The 27,134-nt window shown below is 48.8% G+C and overlaps 1 protein-coding gene across 1 annotated transcript; it reads right to left on the bottom strand.

Moving 5' to 3' along the window:
- Positions 1-3,200: 3,200 nt before the first annotated feature.
- On the bottom strand, positions 3,201-18,088 carry Naa40 (N(alpha)-acetyltransferase 40, NatD catalytic subunit). Its single transcript, XM_028771270.1, has 8 exons — positions 17,952-18,088; positions 12,432-12,527; positions 11,420-11,472; positions 7,775-7,870; positions 7,533-7,691; positions 7,314-7,397; positions 5,811-5,888; positions 3,201-5,565 (listed from the first exon to the last, which is right to left on the bottom strand). The coding sequence occupies exons 1-8, from the start codon at positions 18,072-18,074 to the stop codon at positions 5,424-5,426; spliced, it is 831 nt and encodes a 276-aa protein (XP_028627103.1). The 5' UTR covers positions 18,075-18,088; the 3' UTR covers positions 3,201-5,423.
- Between the last annotated feature and the right edge of the window lie 9,046 nt (positions 18,089-27,134).

The following is a 27,134-nucleotide window of genomic DNA, read 5'->3' as shown; positions in this document are numbered from 1 at the left end:
GGAACTCACTCTGTAGACCAGGCTAGCCTCGAACTCTCGAACTCAGAAATCTGCCTGTCTCTGCCTCCCAAGTGCTGGGATTAAAGGCGTGCGCCACCACGGCCCGGCAATAGTAATCTTAAGTATACCATTTTACCATTGATGGAAGACAAGTAGCTGGGGATAAAGCTTAAGTTGATGGAATGATTGCCTAGCATGCACAACAAAAGGCCCTTCTCCAGGACTATATAAACCGGACTCGGTAGCCCATACCTGTAATCCCAGCATTTAGGAGGAGTCAAGAGACTATAGATCATCCTTAACTGTATCAAGTTTCCAATGAAGTAGGGATTTTGCACGGGTATCCCTCACGGTTTTTTAAAAATTTTTGTTTTGAGACAAGGTCTCACTATATGGACCTGACTGGTCTAATACTTGCTATGTGGACTCAGCTTGGCATCATATTTATAACATTTTTTCTGCCTCTGCCACCCAAGTGCCAGGGTGACAGTAATGCATACCACATCAGATTTTGTTGTTGGTGGTTATTGTTGTTTTTGTTTAGTACAGGCTCTCACTCTTGTAGCTCTGACTGGCCTGGAACTCACTGTGGTAATCCTCCTGCTTCAGCCTCCCTGAGTGCTGTGATTACAGGTATGAACCATGCCCAGATTACTTTTCTAGATTACTTTTCTAGCTGTGATAAAGCACCACAACCAAGGCAAGTTAAGATGTGGTTTATTAGGGCTTACTTGCAGAGGGTTAAAGGCCATGGAGGTGGGGTGGAGGCAGCAGGTAGCAGGTATGGTGGCTGGAATAATAAGGCGAGAGCTTATCTTGATCCCAAACACAGAGAAAAAAAAGCCAGAAGCGGGAATGGTGGTGCCTAGTCTGTCTCCCATGACACAATTCTACCAACAAAGTCACACCTCTGAAACACATCCAAAGGGCACCATCAGCTGGGGACCAAGCATTCAAACTTGAGCCTATGGGGAACATTCTCATTTAAACCATCACATCTGCTGGGCAGTGGTGGCGCACATCTTTTTAATCCCAGCACTTGGGAGGCAGAGGCAGGCAGATTTCTGAGTTCAAGGGCAGCCTGGTCTACAGAGTGAGTTCCAGGACAGCCAGGGCTACACAGAGAAACCCTGTCTTGAAAAACCAAAAAAAAAAAAAAAGCTAAATCATCACATCCTCTAGCATTCTGGGTAATTTTTGTGTTGCCTGCAAGGATAAGGAGCACCATTCCTCACCTGTGACTACCTATCAAACTGATGGCTTCTACCATTCCCCCTTCCCTATACAGGACAGTAGGAAGAGATGCCAGGCCTTAATATGGGCAGAGCAGCTGGTCCATTGCTCTGACATCTGCTTTACACTCTTGCCCTCAGTGCCTGATGGATACATATTGAATGATACCAGGTGTCCATTCTAGCTGGCCCTAGATACCACTGGACAAACAGCCTGGGAAAACACCAGGTGTCCTTTCCTCTAGTTTTAGAAGGGCTTTGGCCCACCAGACGCTGAGGCTGCCACCCAGTCAAGTCCTTCTGCTGGTCCTGCAGTCAGCTGCCTCCCAACCCACCTGATCTGGAGCTGCTAAGGAAGGACCTCAACTGTATACAGCGATCCAGTCTCCTAGCCTCAACTCTCCTCAGCATGTGGAATGGCACAGACACTGAACCCGAGGTCTGGCAAGGGGACCGCTTACAGGAGGAAGCTGCAGAAAGGACCTAGGCAAGCCTTTGGGAACCTACTCTGGGGTTCTCACTGAGGGTGAGGGTGTCCGGCCCTCCTTACATCCAGAGGAAACTGACTTTCTAGGTGAATGACAGCAGGAGACACTAGGGTAGTTTCAGGATATACCCAACATAGTGCCTGGCAAAATCCAGCAGGAGGCGGAGAACAGAGCTTAGCTCACTGTTAAAACAGAGCTGGCTTAGGAACCTAAGCAGGGAAAAGAAAACAGAGTGGGGAGGACAGGGGACAGTGACTCAGGACCATGGAGGTGTGTTTGCTCTTCCGGAGCACAGCTGTCACCATGCTCCAGATATCCTGAGATGGCTGGACACAACCATTGGGGAAGAGCAACACGGTGTCAGTGCTAGGGCTGACAGTCTGCTTCCCTCTGGCAGGCACAGCTGTCTGGCCTGGCACCCTAGGGTGGGAACTAAGGTAATGGAACAGTGGGGGAAAGGGGCTCCATCCTACCCTCATGAGCTACAGGTTAAAAACAGGGCTTCCTGTCATGCTAGCCCAAGTCCAGGCTCTGCCACTTCCTATAGGGAGGGCTGTGGTATCTAAGTAGCTTCATCTTTATACTGAGAGAAATTCCACCAGATATGAGACAGGACCACTAAAGGATTTATGGTGATGTGCACAGAACATTCTTGGGCCAGGTCTACCCTGAATATGTCTGGGCTCACCAAACAGGTTCCCCACTACACACACACACACACACACACACACACACACACACACACACACACACAAAGAACTTTGTCAGTCTATGGTATGCAGCCAAACACACTCCTCTCCCTCTCACAGCTGTGACACTTTCCTCCAGGATTCAAAGATGAAGCACTGCCCCAGCCACACCTTGGGCAAGCTCCCATCTGGGGAGAAAAGCCTCAGTTTGCTATTGCTCTCAATAATTCTTTCCCGAGATCCACCAATGGCCCCACTGACTTGTCCTCTACCTACCACCACACTGACCAAGCATACAGTGATGTTCTCTGTCCACAGTAAGTTCTGAGCTCCAGTTCCCAGGATCACTTTCTGCCTCTGAACCTGTGTAACTGTCTTGCTACAGAAGTCAATCAGGCCTGACAGGCTTACTCTTCCTTTGGGCCTTTGTACTGTGAGGAGAGACTTCAGAGTACTAATTGAAACCTTTGATGAGGAATATTCTGAGTAACACAGCAAACAGGGACAAAATTCATCCTTCAGCTCATGTAAAGCACTGAATTTGTCTGAGCACTGATACCCAAAGTCACAGTGCCTGGCTCAGAGCCTGCTCCAGGATGCCAAGCAGACAGTATTCTGAACATCCCTTACCTCGCCCAGCACCTTCTGGGAAATGGCACAAATGCATGCACTTGGGTTCCATGAGACTTCCTTTGCAGGAAGGGTGTGGGGCCAGAACAGCCTGTGCCTCCCAAAGCCAAAGCCTGACACCCGCTGCCCATGGCACCCAGCATCTGGACACCAGCCCAGCATCTGAACAAAGTATCTTTTTATTAGTGACATACAAATAAAATGGACACAAAGAGATGTTTTTTCCCTTTGATTCCAGTGATAAGGAGCTGCTAGGAAAAAAAACATAAAACAAAATTACCTTCCAACTTTCCTTTTAAAAACAAAAATAACCCCCCAACCCTCCAGAACAAAAATAACCTGAAATGGAATAGGTTCACTAAAACAAAAACTTTTAAAACCATTTTAACACGCCTGGAACAAAAACCAAAAGAGCCTGGTATGGTAGACTAGACCTGCCGTTTCTCAAAATCAAGAGGGTGGTAGAAGATGCCTGATAAACCACTAGGCTTAACACCCACAGGAGTAATCTGCTGGTCTTGGCCACCATCCCTCTGGTTCAGTGAGAGATCCTGAAGGGCCCTCAGGCGTAGGGCCTGCAGAGGGTGGGGAGCAGGGCAGGCACTGGGCACTGTGAGTCCTGGTGCTGAGTGTCCAGTAACTGGAGACAAGACACTCAATTCACCTCACATGGGGTTTACACTGGGGGTTCCTTCTGGACCCCTAAGTGGGAGGTATCAGAGATTCATGATCTAAGACAGACAAAGATCAGGAAATAACTTCCAAGCACGTTCCTGTTTCATGATTCTTGGAAGGAGCCTCCCAATCCCCCCTGGGCAGCCTCAACTCTTATCAGAGGTATAGCCCCCAGAAGCTAGGAAGCCAGAAAAAGGTAGACCTATTCCAGTGTAAAGCTGCAAGGCCTTCTCCAAGGCCAAGGGCTAAGAATAGCACAGGGTGCTCAACAGAGGACGGACCAGGCAAGAAAGGACCCTCCATGGCCAGGCTACTGCACAAGCCAAGGATCTGAGTGAGAGGTGACTGTTTTGGGGAGACTTGCCAGAACAGATAGCCTGAGTCAGGCAGGGGGTGAGGTGAGCAGATCTGAGGTCAGTAGCAGAGTCTCAGAAAGCAACTGCACAAAGGCAAGCTCTCTGCCATGCCTCCCAAGGCGGAACTTAGGGGTGGCAATGGGAAGTGACAAGCGTGCTTTCTTAGGTGAGGATTTGGTTTTGTTTCCTTGAAGAACAGGATCCAGAGGTCAGGACGAGTTCAAGTTCTCAACTGCATCCGCTGAGGAGGAAGGCTTTCTGGCTCTAGTCAGCCACTGGAGGGTGACACCCATGTCAGGAAAGCAGTGGTGGCACTAAAAGGCATCCCAGGGGTGCCGGAACAGTGGCACGAGTGCCTCACTGAGGCAGTGAGGGTGGGGCTAGGGAGGACAGGCAGAGGGGCCTGCACTGGCTGGGGCTCCTCAGACAGGGAGGGTGGCAGGGAAGTACCCCACCTTCAGAGAGCTATCAGCACCAAGAATAGGAAGAAATGGACTCAATTATACCAGGAAGGAAGGGTCCTTCTGGGGGAAGACGAGGGGCTCCCTGATGTTATTCCCCTTGAGACTGAGAACAGAGGTATTTGGGCTGAGGAGAGAGGTGTGAGAACAGGCAGAACTTGACTTCCTTCTTGAATAAAAAGGTCGAGTCAAGATCATGAAAATGCAGCAAAGTCCAAAGGCCCAGAGACGCCACATCCCTATGACAAACATGTAAGAGTCCTGGTCTTCTCTGCCTTACTGACAGTGATGGAGGCAGACTCCCTCCTGAAGTTGGCTGGTCCCCTGAGACGACACCCTGTGGCTCTGTACGATCATGGCACAAACCCCTGCACCTTGACATCAAGGGCTACATGGTCTCTGAAAGCACTTTGTCCCAGAGAAAAGATGTACAAGGTCTCTTGTATGCCCAGATTTGTATCCAGTCCTTTCTGGGGACCAGCAGACTCCAGGCCTTTTACAAACATGGGTATAAACATTCCATTTGTCCATATGGGGCATGGTGTGCAACCCTGTCAGGAATCCAGCTGCAGACAAGAGGGAAGCCTTCCATTTTAGAGGCCCGAGACCTACGTAAGTAGGCAGCTACTGCACAAGGACAGGCTTGATGGCCAGCCTGTCATCCTCGCAGCACCCTCTCTTCGGTGTTCCCTCCTGGCACTCTGCTTTTCCAGAAGGGAGATGGAAAGGCAGCTGGGGTCACTGCTCCCCAGGGTTCTGTATTCTCAGAATATGCCAGGCTCATGCAGAACTAAGGTACCCACAGCTCTAGGGGTACCTGGCAAGTGGCATAAGACCAGGGGAGAGGACAGGCCTAAGGAGAGTGACTTCCCTTGCAAGTGGTTCTAGGAGTTCAGTGGCAACAGCCACCACAGTGCCCGCCCGTGTGGGAGTGCTGACTGTCCCCAAACTTGGTCCTCCGGCTCAGGATCTCATAGGAACAGTCCTCCCCACAGCAACCAGACATGCTGGGGGAAGAGTCATCAATTTCAAACCTGCAAAACAGACAGGAAGAAGACTTGAGTGTTGGAAAGCTAAATGCTTGGCTCCCTTAGTCAAGAACCTCTCCAGTAGTTTTGAGACTTCTGGACTAAGTCAGAAGGCACTGGTATACAATCTCACAAACCCCAATGCCCATGGAACACTGACTAGGATCAGGATGAGGACAAGCAGTCACCTGGTAACCAGCAAAGGGACCACCCTGACCACCCTGCGGGACCACATCAATATTGTTCCTTACTGCAGTGCCTCTCGGAAGAACTGATAGGCGCCATGATTGTGTTTAAAAACAGTTAACATCACCTTCTTCATCTGTGTGCTGGAAGAAAGCAGAGTGAGGACCTTTTAGAAACAGAATCAAAGGGCTATTAGATGGTTCAGCACTGTACAACACTTCTGGTCTTCCAGAGGACTGAGGTTCTCTTCCTAGCCATAGGGTAGCTCATATCTACCTGCCTATAACTCAAGATCTAGGATATCCCACATCCTTCTGGCCTCTACAGGCATTGTACTCACATGGCAGGCACACGCTTACACATAAATAAAAATATATATTAAGAAAAAGGAGCCGGGCGGTGGTGGCACACACCTTTAATCCCAGCACTTGGGAGGCAGAGGCAGGCGGATTTCTGAGTTCAAGGCCAGCCTGGTCTACAGAGTGAGTTCCAGGACAGCCAGGGCTATACAGAGAAACCCTGTCTCGAAAAACCAAAAGAAAAAAAGAAAAGAAAAAGGAGCTGGGCAGTGGTGGCACACACCTTTAATCCCAGCACTTGGGAGGCAGAGGCAGGCAGATTTCTGAGTTTGAGGCCAGCCTGGTCTACAGAGTGAGTTCCAGGACAGCTAGGACTACACAGAAACCCTGTCTCAAAAAACAAACAAACAAATACCCCCCTCCAAAAAAAAGGGTTGGAGAAATGTCTCAGGAGTTCAGGGGTCAAGAGCACTGTCTGCTCTTGCAGAGGACCTGGGGTTAAATCTTTAGCACTGACATTATGGTGCATAACCATCTGTAACCCTAGTTCCAAGGAATATGACATCCTCTTCTAGCCTTTAAAAGTACATAGCACCAACATGGTGCACGCACACACACACACACACACACACACACACACACACACACGAAAAACACCCATATATACAAAAAAAAACTCTCAAAAATAAAAAACAATTGGACACAATTTCTCATGCCTACAATATCAATGGTCGGGAAGCTGAGGCAAGGGGATTTCCCTGAGTTCAAGGCTACCCTGGGCTAGAGTGAGCCCCTGCCTCAAAAAACCAAAACATCAACAATAGTGAACAAGCAGAGGCAGACACAGGTGGGTATAGGTGAATTCAAGGCCAACCAGACCTACAGGAGTGTTCTAGGAGAGCCAGGGCCACACAGAAACTTTGTCTGGAATAACCAGAGGGGAGGGCTTAGGGAGGGAAGGAGAGAGGGGGGGAGGGAGAGAGACTGAACAGAAACTAAGAAGTCAGGGCCTCCCCTCTCTCCTACTTCTATCCCTTCTCCAGCCTGCAGAGGTCTTGGCACCTTGACAGGAAGCCCCTCCCACCACATCAGGCTAGTCAAGAGTGCCTCAGTATCAGGGATCTACCCCACCTGCCCTCTTAACTTGGAACCACAGCAAAGCAGGGTCATCTTCCCAACAGGGTCTAGATGCCTTTCTCCTTGAGGAAGTCCAAGGAAGCCACCTCCTTGGTGCAGTTCTTTCCACCTAGCGATGCAGCAGCCCCTTACCTGTTGGCCATGAGCTGCAGGATCTGAATGAGGAACTTCCCTAGGCCTTTCCGACGTACCTTGCTTTCCAACTGCACTTCATAGCTAACAGAGAAAGCAGAGGAGTAAGGACCCACTGGAGGAGCCTGCAGCCCGGGCAGGCCTTAAGCCCAGAGGGGGCCAGTGGGCTCTGCCACTTGGTTTCCTCCCCTCTACCCCACTGTAAGCCTCAGTTCCTACCAGTACAGGACTTCATCCCCGCATTCCACATCAAATCGGAAGTGAGAAAAGGCAACTGGGATGGAACTGTTTTCCCAAGCAATGAGGTACCAGGCTCGGTCATCGGTCATTTCCTCCCGTTTTTCTCGGTCCTTCCAGCCCCACTCACTTTGCTCATACCTGGGGAGTTGGGGCAATCAGGACAGGAGGCCTTGGACGAAAGCCATTGGGTACAGGGCTGCCCTTGGTAGGGCCATGCTTACATTGTCTGCATATTGGTTTTGGTCAGTTCGAAGGCCCAATCCACAATGGCTGGCTCCAATCCAGACACTCGCTTACATTCAATGGAGACATTCAACCTGAGAAGCAGACAGGGGGGCATCAGGCCTGGGGCTCCCACCAGGACACTGCTATTCCTTCTTGAATGATTGTCAGGGAGGCATGCCAGTCTCAGGTACCCTAAAAGGAAAAGCCAAGTTTTCTAGACCTACGATTAACAACTGTCATCATATGACCACCATCCTGCCACAGGGCACATTTCCTGGAGTGTTTTGATCAGACTCATCTGTCAACTGCTCCCTTTCTTGGCTACTTTTCTGCTTTCCCATACCTGCCCAGTCCCCTCAGTTTCTAATAATATACCTAATAATATGTTACCAGAAACACTGTTCCCTAGCTGTTTGTAGACATGTGTCCCGCTAACTATAATCTCTGCCCTTCTCTCACTGGACTGTCATAGAACCAGGTCTCTCTTATCCACCTACCATGCCTTTACAAGCAGCTGGATGACCTGGGCCTTTCAAGCAAACTGAGACCAAACACCCTTCTGCAGCCTCGTCCCATGTGCCTGCCTCTTCCTTACAACCTTCCCAACGGTGACTGACATCTCATTACACAGGTAGAACAGGCTCTGAACCACCACTCTAGACACTAAGGTCCCTCTTTCCAAGGAGACAGAGAAACTAGTCCAAAAAACTCAAGCTTTAAAACAAAATGGGGAAAGGAGCTGGAGTCATGGCTCAGAAGTTAAGATCAGTTGCTGTTCTTCCAGGGACCTGAGTTTGGCACCCAGCATCCACCTCAGGCCACTCATGACAGCTTGTAACTGGAGCTCCAGATGCCCTGGCCTCACACACTTGCATTCATGTGCACATACCCACATACATACATACAATTCAAAATGAAACAAATATTTATTTTTTAAGTTATTGAGTGTGGTGGGACACACCTTAATCCCAGCACTCAGAAGACAGAACAGTTGATCTCTGACATCGGTTTGAAATCAGTCCAGTCTATAGATCAGTCCAGAGAACACAGTAAGCTAGTTCCAGGACAGCCAAGGCTATATAGTCACATAGTGAGACCCTATCTAGTTCCAGCACAGCCAAGGCTATATAGCTATATAGTGAGACCCTATCTGGAAAAACAAAAAGCAACATGTATGTGGGGGGCGGGGGCGGGTATGAGTGAAGATCCACTCAGAGGTCAAAGGACGATTTCAGAAAACAGGTTTTCTCCTACCATGTGATATCTGGGGATCGAATTCAAGCCATCAGATTTACGTGGCAAGCACTTACCTGTGGAATCACCTCATCAGTGTTTTTGTTTGTCTAGAGACAGGGTTTCTATATATGGCCCTAACTGGCCTCACTATGTAGACCAGGCTGACTGGTCTCAAACTCAAGAGATCAGACTGGCTCAGCCTCCTGAGCACTGGGATTAAAGGTGTCAACCACCCTGCTCCTCTCACTAGCCTTTTTTTTTTGACACAGGTTCTCACTATGTACCTCAGACTAACCTTGAACTCATGACTCTTCTGCTTTGGCCTCCCAAATACTAAAATGATAGGCACAACTGTCTAAAATTAGGCCTTTAAAGAATTCTCATACAGCATCTTTCATGAGCCTTTGACACAATCCTCACAATGGAAGTTCCCACTGGAATCTCCTGCCTTTGGAAGAGCCTTTCTACCACGTAAGAACCATCCAAACCCAGCACTACACCTATTAGCTAGAAAACATGCAAAAGTCAGCCCACATTCATCGACATTTTTTCATTTTTGGTCTCTCCACATAGCTCAGGCTGGCCTTGAATCAATATGCAGCCCTCAAACTCATAGAAATCCTTCTGCCTGAGCTTCTCAAGTGCTGTCCTAGGTACGCTGAAGAAGGATCACAGCTACAGGAGCCATATGAACGCAAGGCTCTAGAGTGGCTGAGCCTACTGGTGTGGCTTATTTTAGAGTAGGTCCAGATTTTTGGAAGTCAAGAGAAACACTAAGCACATAAAAACACTAAGTAAAATCACAGGAAGAGCCGGGTGGTGGTGGCGCATACCTTTAATCCCAGCACTTGGGAGCCAGAGGCAGGCGGATTTCTGAGTTTGAGGCCAGCCTGGTCTACAGAGTGAGTTCCAGGACAGCCAGGGCTACACAGAGAAACCCTGTCTCAAAACAAACAAACAAACAAACAAACAAACAAAAAATCATAGGAAGAGATCCCTAATCACACCACGACGTCCCAGAAACGGAGTAACAAAGCTGTTTCAGGGAATGTCATATGTCAGATCCCAGATGGGAAGACCAAGAGTAAGCAAATGGAATTGATTCCATGATTGCCACATAGCTAAAAAAGCCACAGAGCGTAGGAATGTACACAGCTGCCCCTCTACACCTTGTTCACGTTCTACCTGGGCATTTGCTCAGATCTCCTCAGGACACCTCACTACTTTCTAGCAGCATCCTATCTGACAGGTAAGAACCCAAGGCGTGAGGGGCCTGAGTGACTTATTCCAAGGACAATAGTATAAGGCTCAGCCACTCTTTACTATCACACAGAGTAACTGTGACCTCTGACCTCCCTGAGCCAAGGTAGCACAGACTACCACTAGGGAGGGTAAAGGAAAAGGCCCTGCAACCTAGACCTGAATGCTACCTGAGACAGCAGTCACAACAGACATATTTAGTGTCGGGAGGCTCCATGGGTCAGAGCTCTGGGTCTAACCCTCCTAACTCCTAAGGAAAGGAGCATCAGATCCCAATCTTTTTTCTTCCTTCCTTCCTTCCTTTCTTCCTTCCTTCCTTCCTTTCTTTTTTTTTTTTTTTATCTATCTTTTGTGCTTTGATTTTTAAGACAGTGCCAGTGTCTTACTATATAGTCTAGACTGGTCTCGAATTCATGATCCTTTTGCCTCTCTAAGCCAAGTTTTTTTTTTTTAAAAAAGTTATTTATTTTTACGTATGTCAGTACACTGTCGCTTCTCCAAACAGCCAAGTTTTTTGTTGTTGTTGTTTTGCTTTGTTTTTTAAGACCACCTTTATGTATGTATCCCTGGTCAAGACCAGGTTGACCTTGAACTCAGAGATCCACCTGCCTCTGCCTCCTGAGTGCCAAGATTAAAGGCATGTGCTACTACCACTCAGCTCAAGCCAAGTTTTTAGACCCATTTCTGATTACAAAAGTAGGCAAGCAAGGCTAAGTACTCTAGCCAGTGTTAAAAAGCCAGCATATTATATATTGTATACTCAAGGAAGAAGCACTGAGTTGGGAATCAGAAACTCCTTCAGATGTGAGGGGTACTTGATAAACCCAGAAACATTATTCCCATTTTCTGAGCTTCTGGTTCCCAATCATAAAATGTGATAGTAGGCCAACAAGTTTCCAAGTCTCATTAGATTCTTTCAACAAAGAAAGATGTAAGTCTTAAAAGGATATCAGTGTGCACTCATACAACCTCAATTACACACGCTGTTTGCACACCCATCCATTCCTTCATCACCTTAACTGGGAGACTGACTGCATCAACAAGAAGCAACAGCCAATTGCTGCATTCTCACAAGGGAGTACTCTGCAGGAGTCAACTCCCAAGGAGTACCAGGTGACACATTAGGAACGCTAAGCCCGACTCACCCATTGCGGTCATACTTCTTGAAGACTGGGAATGCCTCCAGAGGGTCTCCAAGCTGTGGACAGAGAGCAGACATAGATGAAGGAAGACAACACCGGTGAGGAGGCATGACACCATGAATGTGGTGAAAGAGAACAAGCAGCACTGGCCTGTGGCATAATGCCTGTCCCCGTACAGCTAACCCAGGAAAGAAATGACCGATCCACTTGGATATTTCAGGCCTGACCATCACAGAGATGTTAAAGCACAACCTTGGAGAGTATCATTTCAGAGGCACAGCCGTTTACCAATATGGAAATTAACAAAAATTAACATATTGGGCTAGAAAGATGGCTCAGGAGTTAGAGTGCTTACTGCACTTCCAGAATGTCTGGGTTCATTTCCCAGCACCCATATAGGACAGCACCCATACAGGACAGCACCCATACAGGACAGCACCCATACAGGACAGCACCCATACAGGACAGCTTACAACTTCCAGTAGCACCAGCTCCAGGGGTCTAAACACCTACACTCAAGTGCACCCTCCACCCCATAACTAGGGGAATGTGAAATGCACCATGATGCAGGAAGGCTCAGTGTGAGAGCTCCCAGGGCGCCTCTCGTCCCCTTCCCCCCAGCTGATCCACAGCTGCCACGCCTCTCAACAGTCCCAGGAACCAGGCCAGCGAAGCCTTGGGTAAGCAGAGCTTACAGTACCCATGAGCAGCCAGTAACCTCTGAAAGGAAGGGCTCAGAGCTTACAGTACCCATGGGCAGCCAGTAACCTCTGAAAGAAGGCAGGGCTAAGAATCACGTGTCATGTCTCATGAGAGGTTTTCTCACCCAAAAAATCTCCCCACGTTCCACATCGGGAAGTCCTGTAGCCTCTCCACACAACCCTCAACACCTGAGCCAACCACAGCCCCTCCTCCCAATCCATGTGGGCGCAGGCCTGTGTGGATCTGCCACTGGGTGGCGCCAAGAAGTCAAATAAAGAAACAAGGTAAAGTTGACGGAGGAACTGAGAGTCACCCTGTTGGCAGCCTCGACTTTGGCACAAACAGCATCCATGGCCGCTCTCTCCTCCAATCGTTTCTGCTTCTTCTCTTTGCCCTTGCTCGACTTTCTCTGCAACAAAGAAAACACCACCACTGGAAGAGCTATGGCCAACTCCTTCAGAGGAAGCCGAGGGGCCTGGAACCCATTAACCTGACCCTGCAACAGGCAACCTGGATGTGTGGCCCAGCAGGGATGCATGTTCACTTGATTGCTCCTTCCTGAGGAGGAAAGGTTCACTTTCAGGAATATTTACAGGAACTTTCTGGATCTGAGGTGGCCCCAGAGCAGCAGATCTTTAGAGTGTCTTCTGACTATGAGACACAGCCGTGTGGAAGCAATTCAGAGCCACTCCCAGAAGGTCTGCCCAGCCCAGGCCAAGTGGCAGTCACAGCATGCACCTGCTGATGTCAAGGGTGGACTGAGGGCCTCATGGGTTCACCTCAGGGCTGAGGTGCCACATGGTCAGCAAGACCAAGCTGCAGGGGCGTGATGGCAGTGACAGGCGTGATGGCAGTGACGGGCAAAGGGAAGTTGTTCCTACTTGCATCTTAACCAGACCTTATTTGAAAGCTAATATGGGGCTCTTTCAAAATCCCTCCTCTCCCCCCCCTTTTTTTTGTTGGGGGCATGGGAAGAGGGTGGTTTCATACTGTAGCTCAGCCAGGCCCCTAACTCAACAGTAATCACCCTGACTCAGCCTTCCAAGTGCTGAGATTACAGGTGTGAGCCACAACCCCTGCTTTTCATCAAAAGTGCTTTCTACTCTTTCCCTGCCCGGTCCTAGAACAAAAAAAGCCATCCATCCCTGGTCTAAGAGTAAAGTCTCCAGTCCTACCTGGTGCTGTTACTGGGGCTACAGAAAGATACTCAATGATACCTTCTTGTTCACTCTCCCAGGGAGGACTAGACAGCCCAGATCTCCTGACTCCAGCCACATATCTCCCACAGCTCACTGTACAGAGTCAAACACCACCAATGCCAGTGTGACCATGGCCCTGCCTGGCCCCAGGACAGGGCACGGAACAATCCACATTCGCAGGAATTGAAAACCAGCTGTTACACAGATGGGCGAGCTCCAAAGCATAACTCCAGCCTGAATGTCTGAAGGAACTGCACTGCTTAACTTGTACTTCAGCATCAGAAAGTAAAAGAATTAGACTCTCTGACAGGCAAAATGCCAGCACCAGCTACTTCCAATCACTGTGCTAGGAGCCAGGCTAGCTCTCATGCCTCACCTCTCCTGAAAGGCACATACAGAGATAGAGCAGGTTCCTGGTGGTCTTTGTGGTGCTGGGGGTAGAACTCAGGGCCTTGTGCATGCCAGGCCAGAGGTCAGCTATAGCCCCAGCCTAAGGCTGTTTTCACAGAAATGGGAACGGAAGGAGCCTCTCTAACAGGTTTTTCAGGATCCATTTTCCCTCTGGAATATAGGCTCCAGCATCACACTGAAATCCATTAACAAAGTACTTTCACAGAAATACATGGGTCAAGGCTCAGGGTGGAAGCCATTACTTACCTTTATACATTAAGAAACTGGGGCCCAAGGGAACATGCCTCATGCACAGTTCCCCAGGTAGTAAGTGGCCAAATGGAGACAGCCTGAGGGGCCAGGCCACAGATGCAGCCTCTGTCTCCCATTGGCAGAAGCCCATCTAGACGTCAACTCAGTCACCAAAGACCTTCCAATGTCCTGCAGAGATAAAGCCAGGGGCCTCAAGCACTCTCAGGCAACCACTCAGCAACTAATTTCTTGAGGCCATTTACCTGGGAACCAATTCCCAACAATGCCACCTTATACACCACCTCCATGCTAAGGTGGAGGCAAGGAAAAGAGAAACAGTAGATGAAGTCCCCAGAGCTTCACCACAGAGCATCAGGAACATGAGTTTTCCGTCAACCAGACAAGGCCATGCCCACCCCCTGCCACCCCCAAATAACCATTTGAACATCTCCAGGGAAACTGAGATGCTAGCCTATCTTCATATTCCCAGGAGATGTAAGTTCCCTTCTCCACCCTGCCAAGCCAACAGATTGTAGGACTGCTGGACTCCACGTAACACACTGTGGGGTAAGAGCAAAGGTGCTGGAGACCAAGTGTGACTCCCAGGACCCCAAAAGCACAAAACCTGGGTTCTTCCACAACATCTCATTTCTGAACACAGAAACATGGTTTCTGAGACTTATGGCAGCTGAGTGGCAAACAAGGCAACCCTCAAAGTGAGGCCCCAGGTCACCACCAAGGAGACTGAGATAACGGACAACACCCCTTAAGCACTTGGCAGCCAGCATGGAGTGAGAGGTGGAGGCAGGCTGGGCCACACAGGCAGGGGCTCTCCTGCAACTCCAGCAAACACCAGTTAGAGTGGTCTCCCACTGTTCCAATTAGCTTGCTGAAGCCTTGAGGAGGTAAGGCTGTCCTGCAGGGATGCAGGAAAACTTGTCTAATTAAAACGGGAAATAAGCACAGTGAACAGTCAAGCTCATTGTGGTTAAGTGTCTTTCCCAAGGGAGCTTTCTATAATAAAAAGAGTGTGGGCTTTTGAGTTAAGAGACCTGGATTTGATTCTCAGCTCTTTCACTTAATAGAAATGACTTTAGACATGTTACTTAAAACCCTTTTGGCAAGTTACTCAGTTTGTCAGAACCTCAGTTTCCTCAACCGTAGAATGGAGCTAATAATTCCTACACCAATAGTCAAAGGGCTGTCATACAGATAAAATGGTATTATGCACTGAATATAAACTCTTTAGCTGTACATGTGCTAGGACCAAAGCTTACTCACAGCAGCTATGTTACACTGAATTTCATCTCCAGCTTTAAAAATGGTCTCTGTTTACAGGAACCCACTAGTGTCAGACACTCTGCCAGTGCATTCTTTTTTTTGGGGGGGGGGGGGGCAGGCGCAGAATCTCCTATAGCTCAGGTTGGTTCCTAACTTGTTATGCAGCTAAGGATGACCTTGAACTTCTGCTCTTGCCTCTACTTCCTGAGTGCTAGGGTTACAGGCTTGAGTCACTTCACCCAGTTTATGAGGTGCTAGGGATCAAACCCAGAGTCTCAGGCGCGCCAGGCAGGCACTCTATAGAACAGCTATATTCCTAGCCTTCTGCCTCTGCTTTTCTAAAGAGGATGTGTTAGCTCAGCTGTGAAAACAAGCTACTAACTCAAGTCATAGAGCCATAGAGTTCTGACAGGTCTTAACAAACCTCAGCTGGACTCAGCTCCACCAGGCAGGGGTGGATCTACTTTGTATACATTCAGTATCTACAAACAGGAGGCCCATATTCAAATTTAGGCCCGAACCGTAAAGTATACATCCCTCCCAGGATATCACACACAGCTCATGTCAATGCTATATAAATATTGCTTTCCAGGGTAGCTGCAGATCTGATCTCCCCTTACTAGTCCAGGAGCCACAAAGAGAAATAGAAAGACAACAATCAAACTCCACAATGGCTGCTTCCAGAAGAGATGTGACATCACTTGGACCTCTGTGTCAGTGCTCCCATCCAGCTGGCTCTGGCAAATGGAGAGACTTATCCTCTAACTCAAACCCTGGAGAGGTGTTGTTCCACCTGCTCCCACTATCAGTCAGCCTGGGGTAAAGAAGGGGGTACTTCCTAGAGAAATGGCTGGCAACTACAAGGAACAACAGCCTGTAGCTATGCAGGTGGAGCATGGAGGCGGGGCCCAATGAGAGTAACGGGAGGATTCCAGATCTCATCCTGTGAAGATAATTCAAGTTTCTGCTGCTTTGAGTTTTAGGCCAGGAGACACTCTGATGAGAGAGTTATTGTGAGAAACAACTCCACAGAATGAGCAATAGTTGGGGACCCAAAGGAAGTCAAGTCTACAGTGACTTCAGTTCCAATGAATAAGTACAGAACCTGAGGTATGTTACTCTCTGCCGAGGCCTTAGTCTGCAATAGCTGATTCTGGGCAAAGGGTTAACGAGTATTACTAGACACTTGATTTCACTTAGCTCCCACAACAGCTGGGGCCTGGGACTGCTCACTGAAATCTAAGTTAGTATGCCAAGGTCTCTTAGCCTTCATTTTCTTCATATTAGGTAAACAGGAATAAAAATTACTGCCTGCACTATGACAAATGCTTTGAAGGGTTTTGGGTTTTTTGTGAAGACTGAACTCAGGGCCTCACATATGCTAAGCACACACTCTACTATGGAGCTATGTAACCCCAGACCCCCCAAATCCATGTTTTGACATGGATTCCCAAAAGTGCTTTGACACAAGCTAGACTATTTTTGTCTAATAAACTGATTTGTTTGTGTGTGTGGGGGGGAAATCTAGGTTAGTGACAGTAGGGACAAACCCAACGGGACAAAAATAGCACTAATCTATTTTAGATCACTGGAGTGAGGCTGAGAATATAAGCAAATAGCAGCTACCGCTTCAAGGCACCTCATGGACTATATACATTCATTGCCTCATTTAATCTTCACCACTATCCTAAGAGGAGATCACATGGATCACACAAGTAAGAATAAAATCAAGCAAGGCCTCATCACCTGCAGTGTCACGCTGTTAGCCATTAAAGATGGGCTGCCACTGAGGCACATCTAGTTCCAAAGTCAGGACTCCCTAAAGGTATTGCAAATTCCACACAAACCCTAAGAAGCTAGGCTCGGGGATTTAGTTTTAGGAGGGTGCTTTTGCCCAACCCTAGATTTGCACACCCTAGAAAAGGACATGGAAATGCATCTTCTTGCTGTCAGACCACACATAACAGGTGGTTATTATCCATCCAGGCTGAGACAGAACCAGTCCATCCTCCCTACTCATCTGTACACCTCCTCCACCCCTCTTCCATTGCAAGCCACCTGCAGTAACATGACTAAGAACACTCCAACTTCTAAGATCCACTTTACTGCAGCCACGAGCTGAACGGGCTGTGTGGAAAGGAAGACTACGTTTCATCTGGAGTAGGAGGAAGGTAGTGGCGAGGGTTCAAAAGTGTAGGGGAGCTGGCTGAACAGAGACTAGAGCAGTGGGAAGCAGATTCCATTAGGACTCCAGAGTCGCCTGATGGGGTCCAGCGCCCAAGCCATTATCAGTGTGACCTTGGCCATGCGCCTTCTTGCCTCCCAGCTTCAGTTCCCTATAAGTCCGGATGGCAGGAAACCGCTAGGACCGTGACAGCCAGATGATGGGTATCTTCAAGGAGTTAATGTCAGGGACGCAGCAGGGGCTCGGGAGTGGGAAGGCCCTGTAGGGAGTCAGAGAGGCAGGAAGGGGCACGAGGAGCACGGGGTATGGAGGGGGGAGGAAGACGAGGACCCCCAGAGGATTTCTGGGCCATGCTCAACGCGGGGATCGCTACAATGAGGCGTGGGGAAACTCTGGTCAAGTAGGGGCCGGGGGTCACGTGAGGCTGTAGGGGGTCAGGGTCACGTGAGGGGGTTCAAGAAACAATGAGGATGCTGAGGATGACCGGCAGCTGTGGACTTCTCATTACTTCTCCAGCCTCACTTACCCCCATGGTGGTGGTGGTGGCGGCGACGGCGACCCTCGGCTCCCACTTCTCGCACTTGCCGGTAGGGAGGCGGCAACGGCGGTACCCGAGCGACACCGAAGCGGCGGGCCGCGCACTACGCATGCGTCTCACAAATCCCTCGCGCGTCTTAGCCGGCCCCGCGCCGGCGCAGAACCGGACAAGAGTGGGCGGCGAGCGCGAAGGCGCGCAGGTGGAACGGTTGCCGTGCGCGCGGAGGGCCTGAGAACAGAAAGGCGGGAGGCGCGGCGGAGCGTCGCGCTAGGAATGACGCGCACGCGCCGGCTCCGCCCCCTCGACAGTCCGCGTCTGTAGCTATGGCAACGACCACGCGGAGAGGAAGGAAGGGCGCGCACGGGCTTGGAGCAGCTCGCCTTGGAGCCACTTGTTGGGCGGTGGTGCAGGCTGCCTTCGCTGAGGCGCGCGGACACAGCCAAAAGTCTGGAAGCATTCTGGCCTTCTAGAAGCTGACCCTTGGCATGCCCTTTCTAACAAGTCCTGCTATTCTCATTCATCCTACTCAACATTCATTCACATGGCATTAAGGTGCACTTATATGTGCTGTATCCAGAGGATACAGAAGTTGCTGTAGTCCTAAACTTTGCCGTTTAGAGGGAAAACGGGCTTGTAACCCCTGTGTAAGTGTTGTTTAAAAGGCTGCTGTTAAAATAAGACCTCAGGTGTTTTGAGTCCTGTTTATAAATTCAGTGTGAGCAGACATCTGGGTAGTGTGACCTGCAAGGGAATCACCTGGGGAGATGGAGCAGTTTGCAAACCCCTAGGACTAACCCTGGAATCTGGGGTGGGGGAGCGAATCAGAGTCTTAGCTTTCTTGTGGTTTTTATTTGGCTTGGCTTGGCTTGGCCCTCATGACACACATCCCCAGTCCTGTACTGAGGGTCAAATTCAGGGTTTCACACGTGGTAGGATAGTTCTGTCACTGAGCTACAACCCCCACCCCAGAGTCTTTACTAGCACACACACACACACCAAAAAAAAAAAAAAAAAAAGAATGCCCTCATTCCAGTCTTAAACTTAACGAATTTTTCAGCTTTTAATCATTATCCTACGTTTATTGCTCAGAGATGTAGCCCTGGCAACATGCTCACAGTGAGTGCCTACTGCGGCAGCAGGCAGTGTTTCAGGCAGCAATACCAAGTTGAATGTGGTGGCTCATACCTGTGATCTCAGTACTATGGAGGCAGAGGTTGGAGGACTGCTTAAAGTTTGAGGTCATGGGGCTTGAGAGATAGCTCAGAGGTTAAGAGCACTGGCTGCTCATCTAAAAGAACCAGGTTCCCAGCACTCACGTGACAGCTTAGAACTGTCTATGTAACTCCAGTTCCAAGGGATCTGATACAGTCACACAGACACAATCAGGCAAAACACCAACACATAAATAAAAGATGCTTTTCATATTTATTTATTTATTTATTTATTTTTGGTTTTTCTGGTTTTTCGAAACAGGGTTTCTCTGTGTAGCCCTGGCTGTCCTGGAACTCACTCTGTAGACCAGGCTGGCCTCGAATTCAGAAATCCACCTGCCTCTGCCTCCCAAGTGCTGGGATTAAAGGTGTGCGCCACCACTGCCCAGCAAAGGATGCTTTTTTAAAAAGTATCTTTTTGAGGCCATATTGATCTGTGTAACAAGTTTCATGCCAGCCTGAGCTACATAGTGAAACTCTCCACAGAAAACAGGAAAATAAGAAAAGGAGATGAGAAGGAATGGACCGGAAAGATGGCTCAATAGTTAACACCACTGGCTGCTCTTCCAGAAGATGGGGCTTCACTTGCCAGCACTCAACATGTCGGGTCACAATTGTCTGTAACTCCAGTCCCCAGGCTCAGAGGATTTCCACAGACACATCATGCATGTGGTGCCTAGAAATAAACACTTATACATAAAAGAAAAATAAATGCTGTGTGGTAGTGGCATAGGCCTTTAATCCCAGCATTCAGGAGGCAGAGGGAAGTGGATCTCTCATTAGTTTGAGACCAGCTTGGTCTACAGCGCAAGTCCCAGGACAGCCCCGGCTATGGAGAGAAATCCTATCTTGAAAATCTAAATAAATAAATAAAATCTCAGGGGCTGGAGAGATGGCTCAGCAGTTAAGAGGCACTGACTGCTCTTCCAGAGGTCCTGAATTCAATTCCCAGCAACCACATGGTGGCTCACAACCGTCTGTAATGAGATCTGATGCCCTCTTCTGGTGTGTATCTGAAGACAGCTACAGTGTACTCATATGCATTAAATTAATAATTTTTTTAAAAAATTTTAAAAAAAGATAAGGAAAGAAATAGTATCAAACAAGAAAAAGCACCGCTGGTATTTTCTAGAAAGGAGATAATAAGACAATTAAATAAATAATATATACAGAATACTATGTGCCCTAGGCTACATAAAGAAGAAAAGCATGTCAGGAAAGGATTTGTAATTATATCTAGGATGATTGAGGAAGAGAACATGAGGTGGTGGTAGTTGAGCCAAGATCTTTGGGGAGTAAGGTCATGAGGCTACCTGGGAGCAGGTCAGGGCATTCCAGGCTGGGGGGGGGGTGTTAAAGAGTCCCAGACATTTACTTGTAAGTGGGAATGCTATTAGTGGGGGGCACTCCTGGTGTGTTAAGTACAGAGTGGCCAGGGCAGATGGGACCTGCAGGAGCATGATATGAGGTGAACTCAGGCAGGTAAAAAGTGTTTCTTTTGGAGCTCATGGGCTTGCAAAGACTTGGGGTTTAGACCAGTGCTGTAACGTTTGAGTGGAGGAGCCGCCAGTTGGCTTAGGTGTTCTGAGCCCCACTGGGCTGCTGATTTGACAAGGAGATATATAGTACAGACAAGGTTACAGGAAGAGGAGTCAGTGCTAGCTATAGTCAAGGCAAGGAACGAGATGCCCACCACAGCCAGGCGAGAAAAGGATGGGGTCCATGTGCACTGAGAGCAGAGAGGATGTGGGGTGTGAGGGAGGCATCAAGACCCGTCCCTTCTCAGGAGGAGCAGGAATTCTGTTTTTATTTATTTATTTATTTATTTATTTATTTTTCAACACAGGGTTTTTCTGTGTAGCCCTGGAACTTGCTCTGTAGACCAGGTGGCCTCAACTCACCAGCCTTGAACTCAAATCTGCCTGCCTCTACTGCCCAAGTGCTGGAGTTAAAGGCATGTGCCACCATCACCTGGCTAGGAATTCTTCTTAATGTTATATAAATCCACCAACAGAATGTAAGAAAATTAATGAATCTTCAGTGGGCTCCTTACCTGGAGGTCAGAAAATGTGTTGCTGACAGTGACTTGCTAAGACTTTGGAGACCAGACCGTTGGGAGAGGGAGCTGAGGTGGGTGGGTAGAGAGGACATCTCAGTGAACTTTTGGAGGACAGGGCAGGAGGCCAACAGAAAGACCTTCCTGCCGGCTGGCTTTTCCCCTGTCCTCTCCTGAAGTCATTGTCATGGTCAGCTCCTTCTTTACTGATCCACTCTCCATATTCTTCCTGCTACCCTCTCCCCACCCTCTCTCATGCTGCGGGACTTGTCTTGCTTTTGGTTTTTTGCAATGTTGGTGACTGAAGGCAGGACACATTGATTTGCCTGTCAGCTATATCCCCAGCCCTACGACAAGTGATCCAAAAACCCCTCCCCCACCCAAGCCACCTGAAAAGGCCCAATATCTGATTATCGTCCCCAAGGCACATTACCAGCAACCCTCTTCTTCCAAGGGTGGTCGTAAGGATTAAATGAGAGAGCTGTAAGGCTTGGCAAGAAAAGATCTTCCTTTCCCTCTTCTCTGACCAACGTCTTCCCGTTTTGAGGATGCTTTCTGTGAACACCTCATTAACCATTCCCCTATGGTTGAAGAATCTCTCCTCCATTCTCATTCTCTCTGACTTCGTGGACAGGGATATTACTCCCTGGTCTCCCTTATGTCTGGAGAGTTCTCTGGCTGATCCTTCTACCTGCCTGTTGAATCTCCTCCTTTTTTATTGACACTGGGTCTCACATAGTCCAGGCTGGCCCCAAATTTGCTACAGAGCTCAGGCTGGCCTTGAACCTCTGATCTTCCTGTCTCTACATCTCAAGTGCTGGGACTTCAAGGTGAGTCAGCACACCTGATTTTTCTTCCTCTCCTCTAATGCAACTGCTCCTCCAAACAGCTGTAGGCCTCAGGCAGCCATTCATCCTCCTGTCCATTGCTGCCTTGTCCCAAGAGTAAGAGAGGGAAGGGTGTGTGTGTGTGTGTATGTGTGTGTGTGTGTGTAGGTAGTGACAAGACCCCCTCCTAACCTACCTAGGGGTACAGTGGGAAGGGAGAGTCCCTGACTCCCTCACTCCTACCACACTGGGCTTCATGCCAGAACACACTCAGGATTCCCTCCTAGCTTTTCTGTGCTCTGCTCGCACTGGCTCCTGCCTGCTCTAGAGTGGCCACTAGACAAGTTTTGCAGGAAAGCCACTCCTTTCTGTTTCCATCCCACCCACTCTGCACTGGCTAGGCCAGCAAGCTTCCGGTTTCCCACCTCCTCACGCCCAGAGGAGAGCCTTATCAACTCCAGCCATGATTCTGTTCTCCTTCTGGCCCTGTCCACAATGGCTGCCTCTCTTATGTACTCTCTCTCCTTCACTCCAGTAACACTGCACAGCCCTGTTTTTATGAGTGAACATCTAGTGGGTCAGTTGAAAGCCTGTTGAGGAAGCTGCTTGTGCATGTCTATAATCTCAGACTGAAGGACCTCAGTGAAGTCTGCCTTGTCTTTCATATTTAGTCCTGTCTCCATACCACACATCAGAGACATGATCCCTTTTGCTTTGGCTTAGTTTGGGTGCTCTGGGGTTTGAACTCAGGACCTTGTCCATGTTAGACAAGGACTTTGCTATTGAGCTACATTCCCTGAGCTCTTCCTAAATTCTGGATTTTGTACAGAAACCCTCTTTCCTCAAATCCCAGCTGAGATGGCAGCTGCCTTCTCTCATTCCACATGGCTGCCCTGGGCACTCCTCTGAGGGCTTCCACCGTCGTTTCCACTTCCCTTGTTACCCACACGTCCACCTGTTTTTTGGAGACAGAGTTTCATATAGCTGAGGTTGCCCTCAAATCCATTATGAAGCCATGGATGACTTTTAATTCTTCATTCATTTTATTTTATTATTCTGTGTATGTGGGTGTTACATCTGTATATATGTGTGTCTGGTATCCAAAAGGACAGGAGAGAGCACTAGAGTTACAAGCAATTGTGAGCTGACATGTCAGTGCTGGGAACTGGACCCAGGTTCTCTGGAAGAGCAGCTGATGCTCTTAAACCCTAAGCTATCTCTTCAGCCTCAACCTTGAACTCTGCATCCCAAGTGCTGGGATTATAGGAGTGTGCCGCCACTGTGTAGTGAGTGCTAGCACTCAGACTCTTGCACTCAGGTTCCTGCTTGCTAGGATTGCTCTCCCTACTCAGCCTCATCCCCAGCCTTCTCCATTGGTCTGTTGGCTCCTGCAGCTGAGAACTGTGCTTTTTCTCTGCCGTTGTTGTTAGGGCAGCAGATTCAATACACAATTCCAACTTACCATTTATCTGACACCACCACTGAACCTGGTACCCAGTTCAATACAATGTCAGAGACATGTTTCAGATGCTAAGGTCAGTAACCCTAACCCTCAGTACCTCTGGGACCCAGCTGGTACCTGGCAGCAGCAGGTGCTCAGTAAAGTTCAGTAGGAGGACTGGCTGCAGGTGTGGGTGTATTATGAGTCACAGAAGAGGGAGAAAACTGTGGGAAGCTTTGCCTTTTCCCCATCTCACGTCGCCATTACGAGATGGCGCCAGCATCCAGCTGAGTGAAAAACTCAGTGCGCATGTGTCAGGGATTGCCCCTCCCCCGAGTCACCCCGCCTGCCCCGTCTCGTCAGATGGCCTGACCTGCGGAGAGCCAGTTACAGGTTGCCACGTCCTAAGCGGGCTTTAGGCTCTATTTAAGGGCTGGGGTTTTGGCCCTCGGGGTCCTCCCCTTCCTTTCCCCTGATGAAGCTGATGCTCTCCCTCGGAAGAGGGATTAAAGCTTGAACTGCAGAAGGATCCTGTGTGTGCCGCGTCATTCCTGCTGGCGGGAGGTAGCGCGGGACAGAAAACTCTGTAGATGAGATAACATCTGAACCAAATTTTCTTCTTAAAATTTATTCTCCTTATTGTAGTTTTTGAGACAGGATCTCACTATATAGCCTTCACTACTCTAAAACTATGTAGATCAGGCTGGCCTCAAACTCACAAAGATCCACCTGCCACTGCCTTCTAAGTGCTAGGTACCACCAGTGTCTGAGCCCCTGATAGTTCTTATTCCAATTAAATTGACAGTCACAATTAACCAGCACAGTTTTCATCCCCAGTGCCACCAAACAAACTATCCTTTAAGTATAAACTAAATAAACTTTACAAAACTAGCTGGCGGCCGGGCGGTGGTGGCGCACGCCTTTAATCCCAGCACTTGGGAGGCAGAGGCAGGTGGATTTCTGAGTTCAAGAGTTCGAGGCTAGCCTGGTCTACAGAGTGAGTTCCAGGACAGCCAGGGCTACACAGAGAAACCCTGTCTCCAAAAACCAAAAACAAAAAAAAACAAAAACAAAAAAAAACAAGCTGGCAATAATAAGAAAAAAACAGCCTACCTAAAGTGTGTTTTTTTTGGTTTTTGTTTTTGGTTTTTTTTTGGTTTTTCGAGACAGGGTTTCTCTGTGTAGTCCTGGCTGTCCTGGAACTCACTCTGTAGACCAGGCTGGCCTCAAACCCAGAAATCTGCCTGCCTCTGCCTCTGCCTCCCAAGTGCTGGGATTAAAGGCGTGGCCACTACTGCCCAGCACAAACCATTTTTTTTAAAAAAGACAAACCTGGGAGGGGTTGGCACAAACATGTAATCCCAGCACTCAGGAGGCAGAGGAAGGCAGATCTCTGTGAGTTTCAGGCCAGCCTAGTCTACATGATCTACAGGTCTACAGAGCAAGTTTCAGGACAGCCAGGGCTACATAGAAAAGCCCTGTCTCAGAGAGGGAGAGAGGAGGAAGACAAAGGCAAGACTAAAACCATGAAGCTTCCAGCCAGGAGACACCAAGGAGGAAGTATAACAGGCCCTCCCTCAACAGGTCCCAGAGGAACAAACATTGACAACAGCTTGGCTTTGGTCTTCTGGCCTACAAGCATTGGGAGAAAATGAATTGCTATTATCTCTGTTTTATAGGGCAGGCCCACAGAAGCTAATATACTCCAGAGCTGCTTCCCAAGCTCAATAAAGATTCCCCTTCCTGGCCCCTGGCCTCCAGAAACCCCTCTAGTGCGAGATCCTACATCCAGTCTGTGGCCACCAGCCACCAAGATGGCCCCAGTGCAAAGTATTCATACTTATGCAAGTCCCCTACTACACTGAATGGTAAAATCGTGCAGAAGCCATGGTATGAGGTTTACAAGATCAGGTTTCCTCAGGGAGCCAGGCTCCACACTCCAGGATTAGAAGCAGCTCTGGGCATTGAGTGTTTAAGATGGATGAGTAGCTTATATCTCAAGGAAGCCCAGCTTGCCAGCTGGGGGAACACACTGGGGAGCTTGTCCAGTCTTGACCACCCTTTCTAATGACTGAAGCCCTTGCCAGCCTTCTCATCTCCTGGGAAATCCCAAGTCGTAATCACTCAGTTGAAACTGTTCCTGGAAGCCACACCACAGGGTAACTGAGGTGTTTTTAATGAAAAGTGTCCTGTTCCCTCCCCAAGGTCTCTGTGTTTGAACACTTGGTCGCAGGTGGTGCCTTTGAAAAAGGTTTCAGTGGTGGGACCTTGATGAAGGATGTCACTGGAAGCAGGTTTTCAGAACTCAAGGCCTCACCCTACTTCCAATTTTCTCTCTTGACTTTATGCTTGCTGTTCAAGACATGGGCTCCCAGCTCCCTGCTCTCTGCCTTTACGCCGGCTGCATGCTGCCCTTCGTCCCCACCATGGCGGACTCTTATCTCTTTGGATCCATGAGCCTAAGAGAGAGCTTCTTTTTGTATGTTGTCTTTGCCATGGTGGGTTTTGTTTGTGTGCAGAGTGGGGTGGGGCCTTTTACCTGTGTCTATGTCTGTACACCATCTGCATGCCTGGTGCCAAAGAGGCCAGAGGAAAGCTAAGGGTTCCCTGTGACTTGGGTTTCAGGTGGGATTGTAAATCAGAATGTGGGTACAGGGAAATGATTCCTGACTTCCAGGAGAGCACCCAGTGTTCCTCACTGCGAATCATCTCTGCGAGCCATGGTGTTCTCATACATCAACCCAAAGGATCTAATACAGCATCGCACACCTGTTATCTTACCACTTGGGAGGTGGAGGCAGGAGGATTAGGAGTTCAAAGTCATTCTCTTCTGTGGAGAGAGCTTAAGGCAAGCCTGGCTGCATGAAACCCTGTCTCAAAAGTCAAACCAAGGACCAGAGAGGTCAGTAGAAGGGCAAAAGCGCTTGCGGTTCAAGCCTGATGACCCAAGGTCAATCCCAGAACCCACGGTGAGAGGAGAGAGCCAACTCCTGAAAGTTGTCTGCTGACCCAGACACTGGGGCCCATGTGCACATCTCTCTCACACACACAAGTAAAAATAAATTACATACATACAACAAAATCTATCCCTGTTTTTCCTTAAGGAAAAATTAAGTGACAGATGACACAAGTGTGTTGAGAGGACCCAGGACCAAGCCTGAGTGGCTCCTCAATCCAGCTGTGGCCAGGGCAGAGGCCCCAGGACACAGGAAGTAAAGTTTTTTTGTTTTTGTTTTTTGTTGTTGTTTTTTTTTTTTTTTTTTTTCGAGACAGGGTTTCTCTGTATAGTCCTGGCTGTCCTGGAACTCACTCTGGAGACCAGGCTGGCCTCGAACTCAGAAATCCACCCCTGCGGAAGTAAAGTTAAAAACAAGGAGTGGATCATCACCAAGCTGGGCCACCTGGTTAAGGATGTGAACCCTGGAAGAGAATCTCCTTTCTCCTTCCTCATTAAGAAATCTGAGATTGGGCTGGAGAGATGGCTCAGCGGTTAAGAGCACTGACTGCTCTTCCAGAGGTCCTGAGTTCAAATCCCAGCAACCACATGGTGGCTCACAACCATCCATAGTGAGATTGGATGCCCTCTTCTGGTGTGTTCGAAGACAGCTACAGTGTACTCATAATAAAATAACTAAA

Source organism: Grammomys surdaster, unplaced genomic scaffold (genome assembly GCF_004785775.1).
Source record: "Grammomys surdaster isolate TR1022 unplaced genomic scaffold, NIH_TR_1.0 205, whole genome shotgun sequence".
NCBI lineage: Eukaryota > Metazoa > Chordata > Mammalia > Rodentia > Muridae > Grammomys > Grammomys surdaster.
This window is presented reverse-complemented; position numbering and strand designations above follow the sequence as displayed.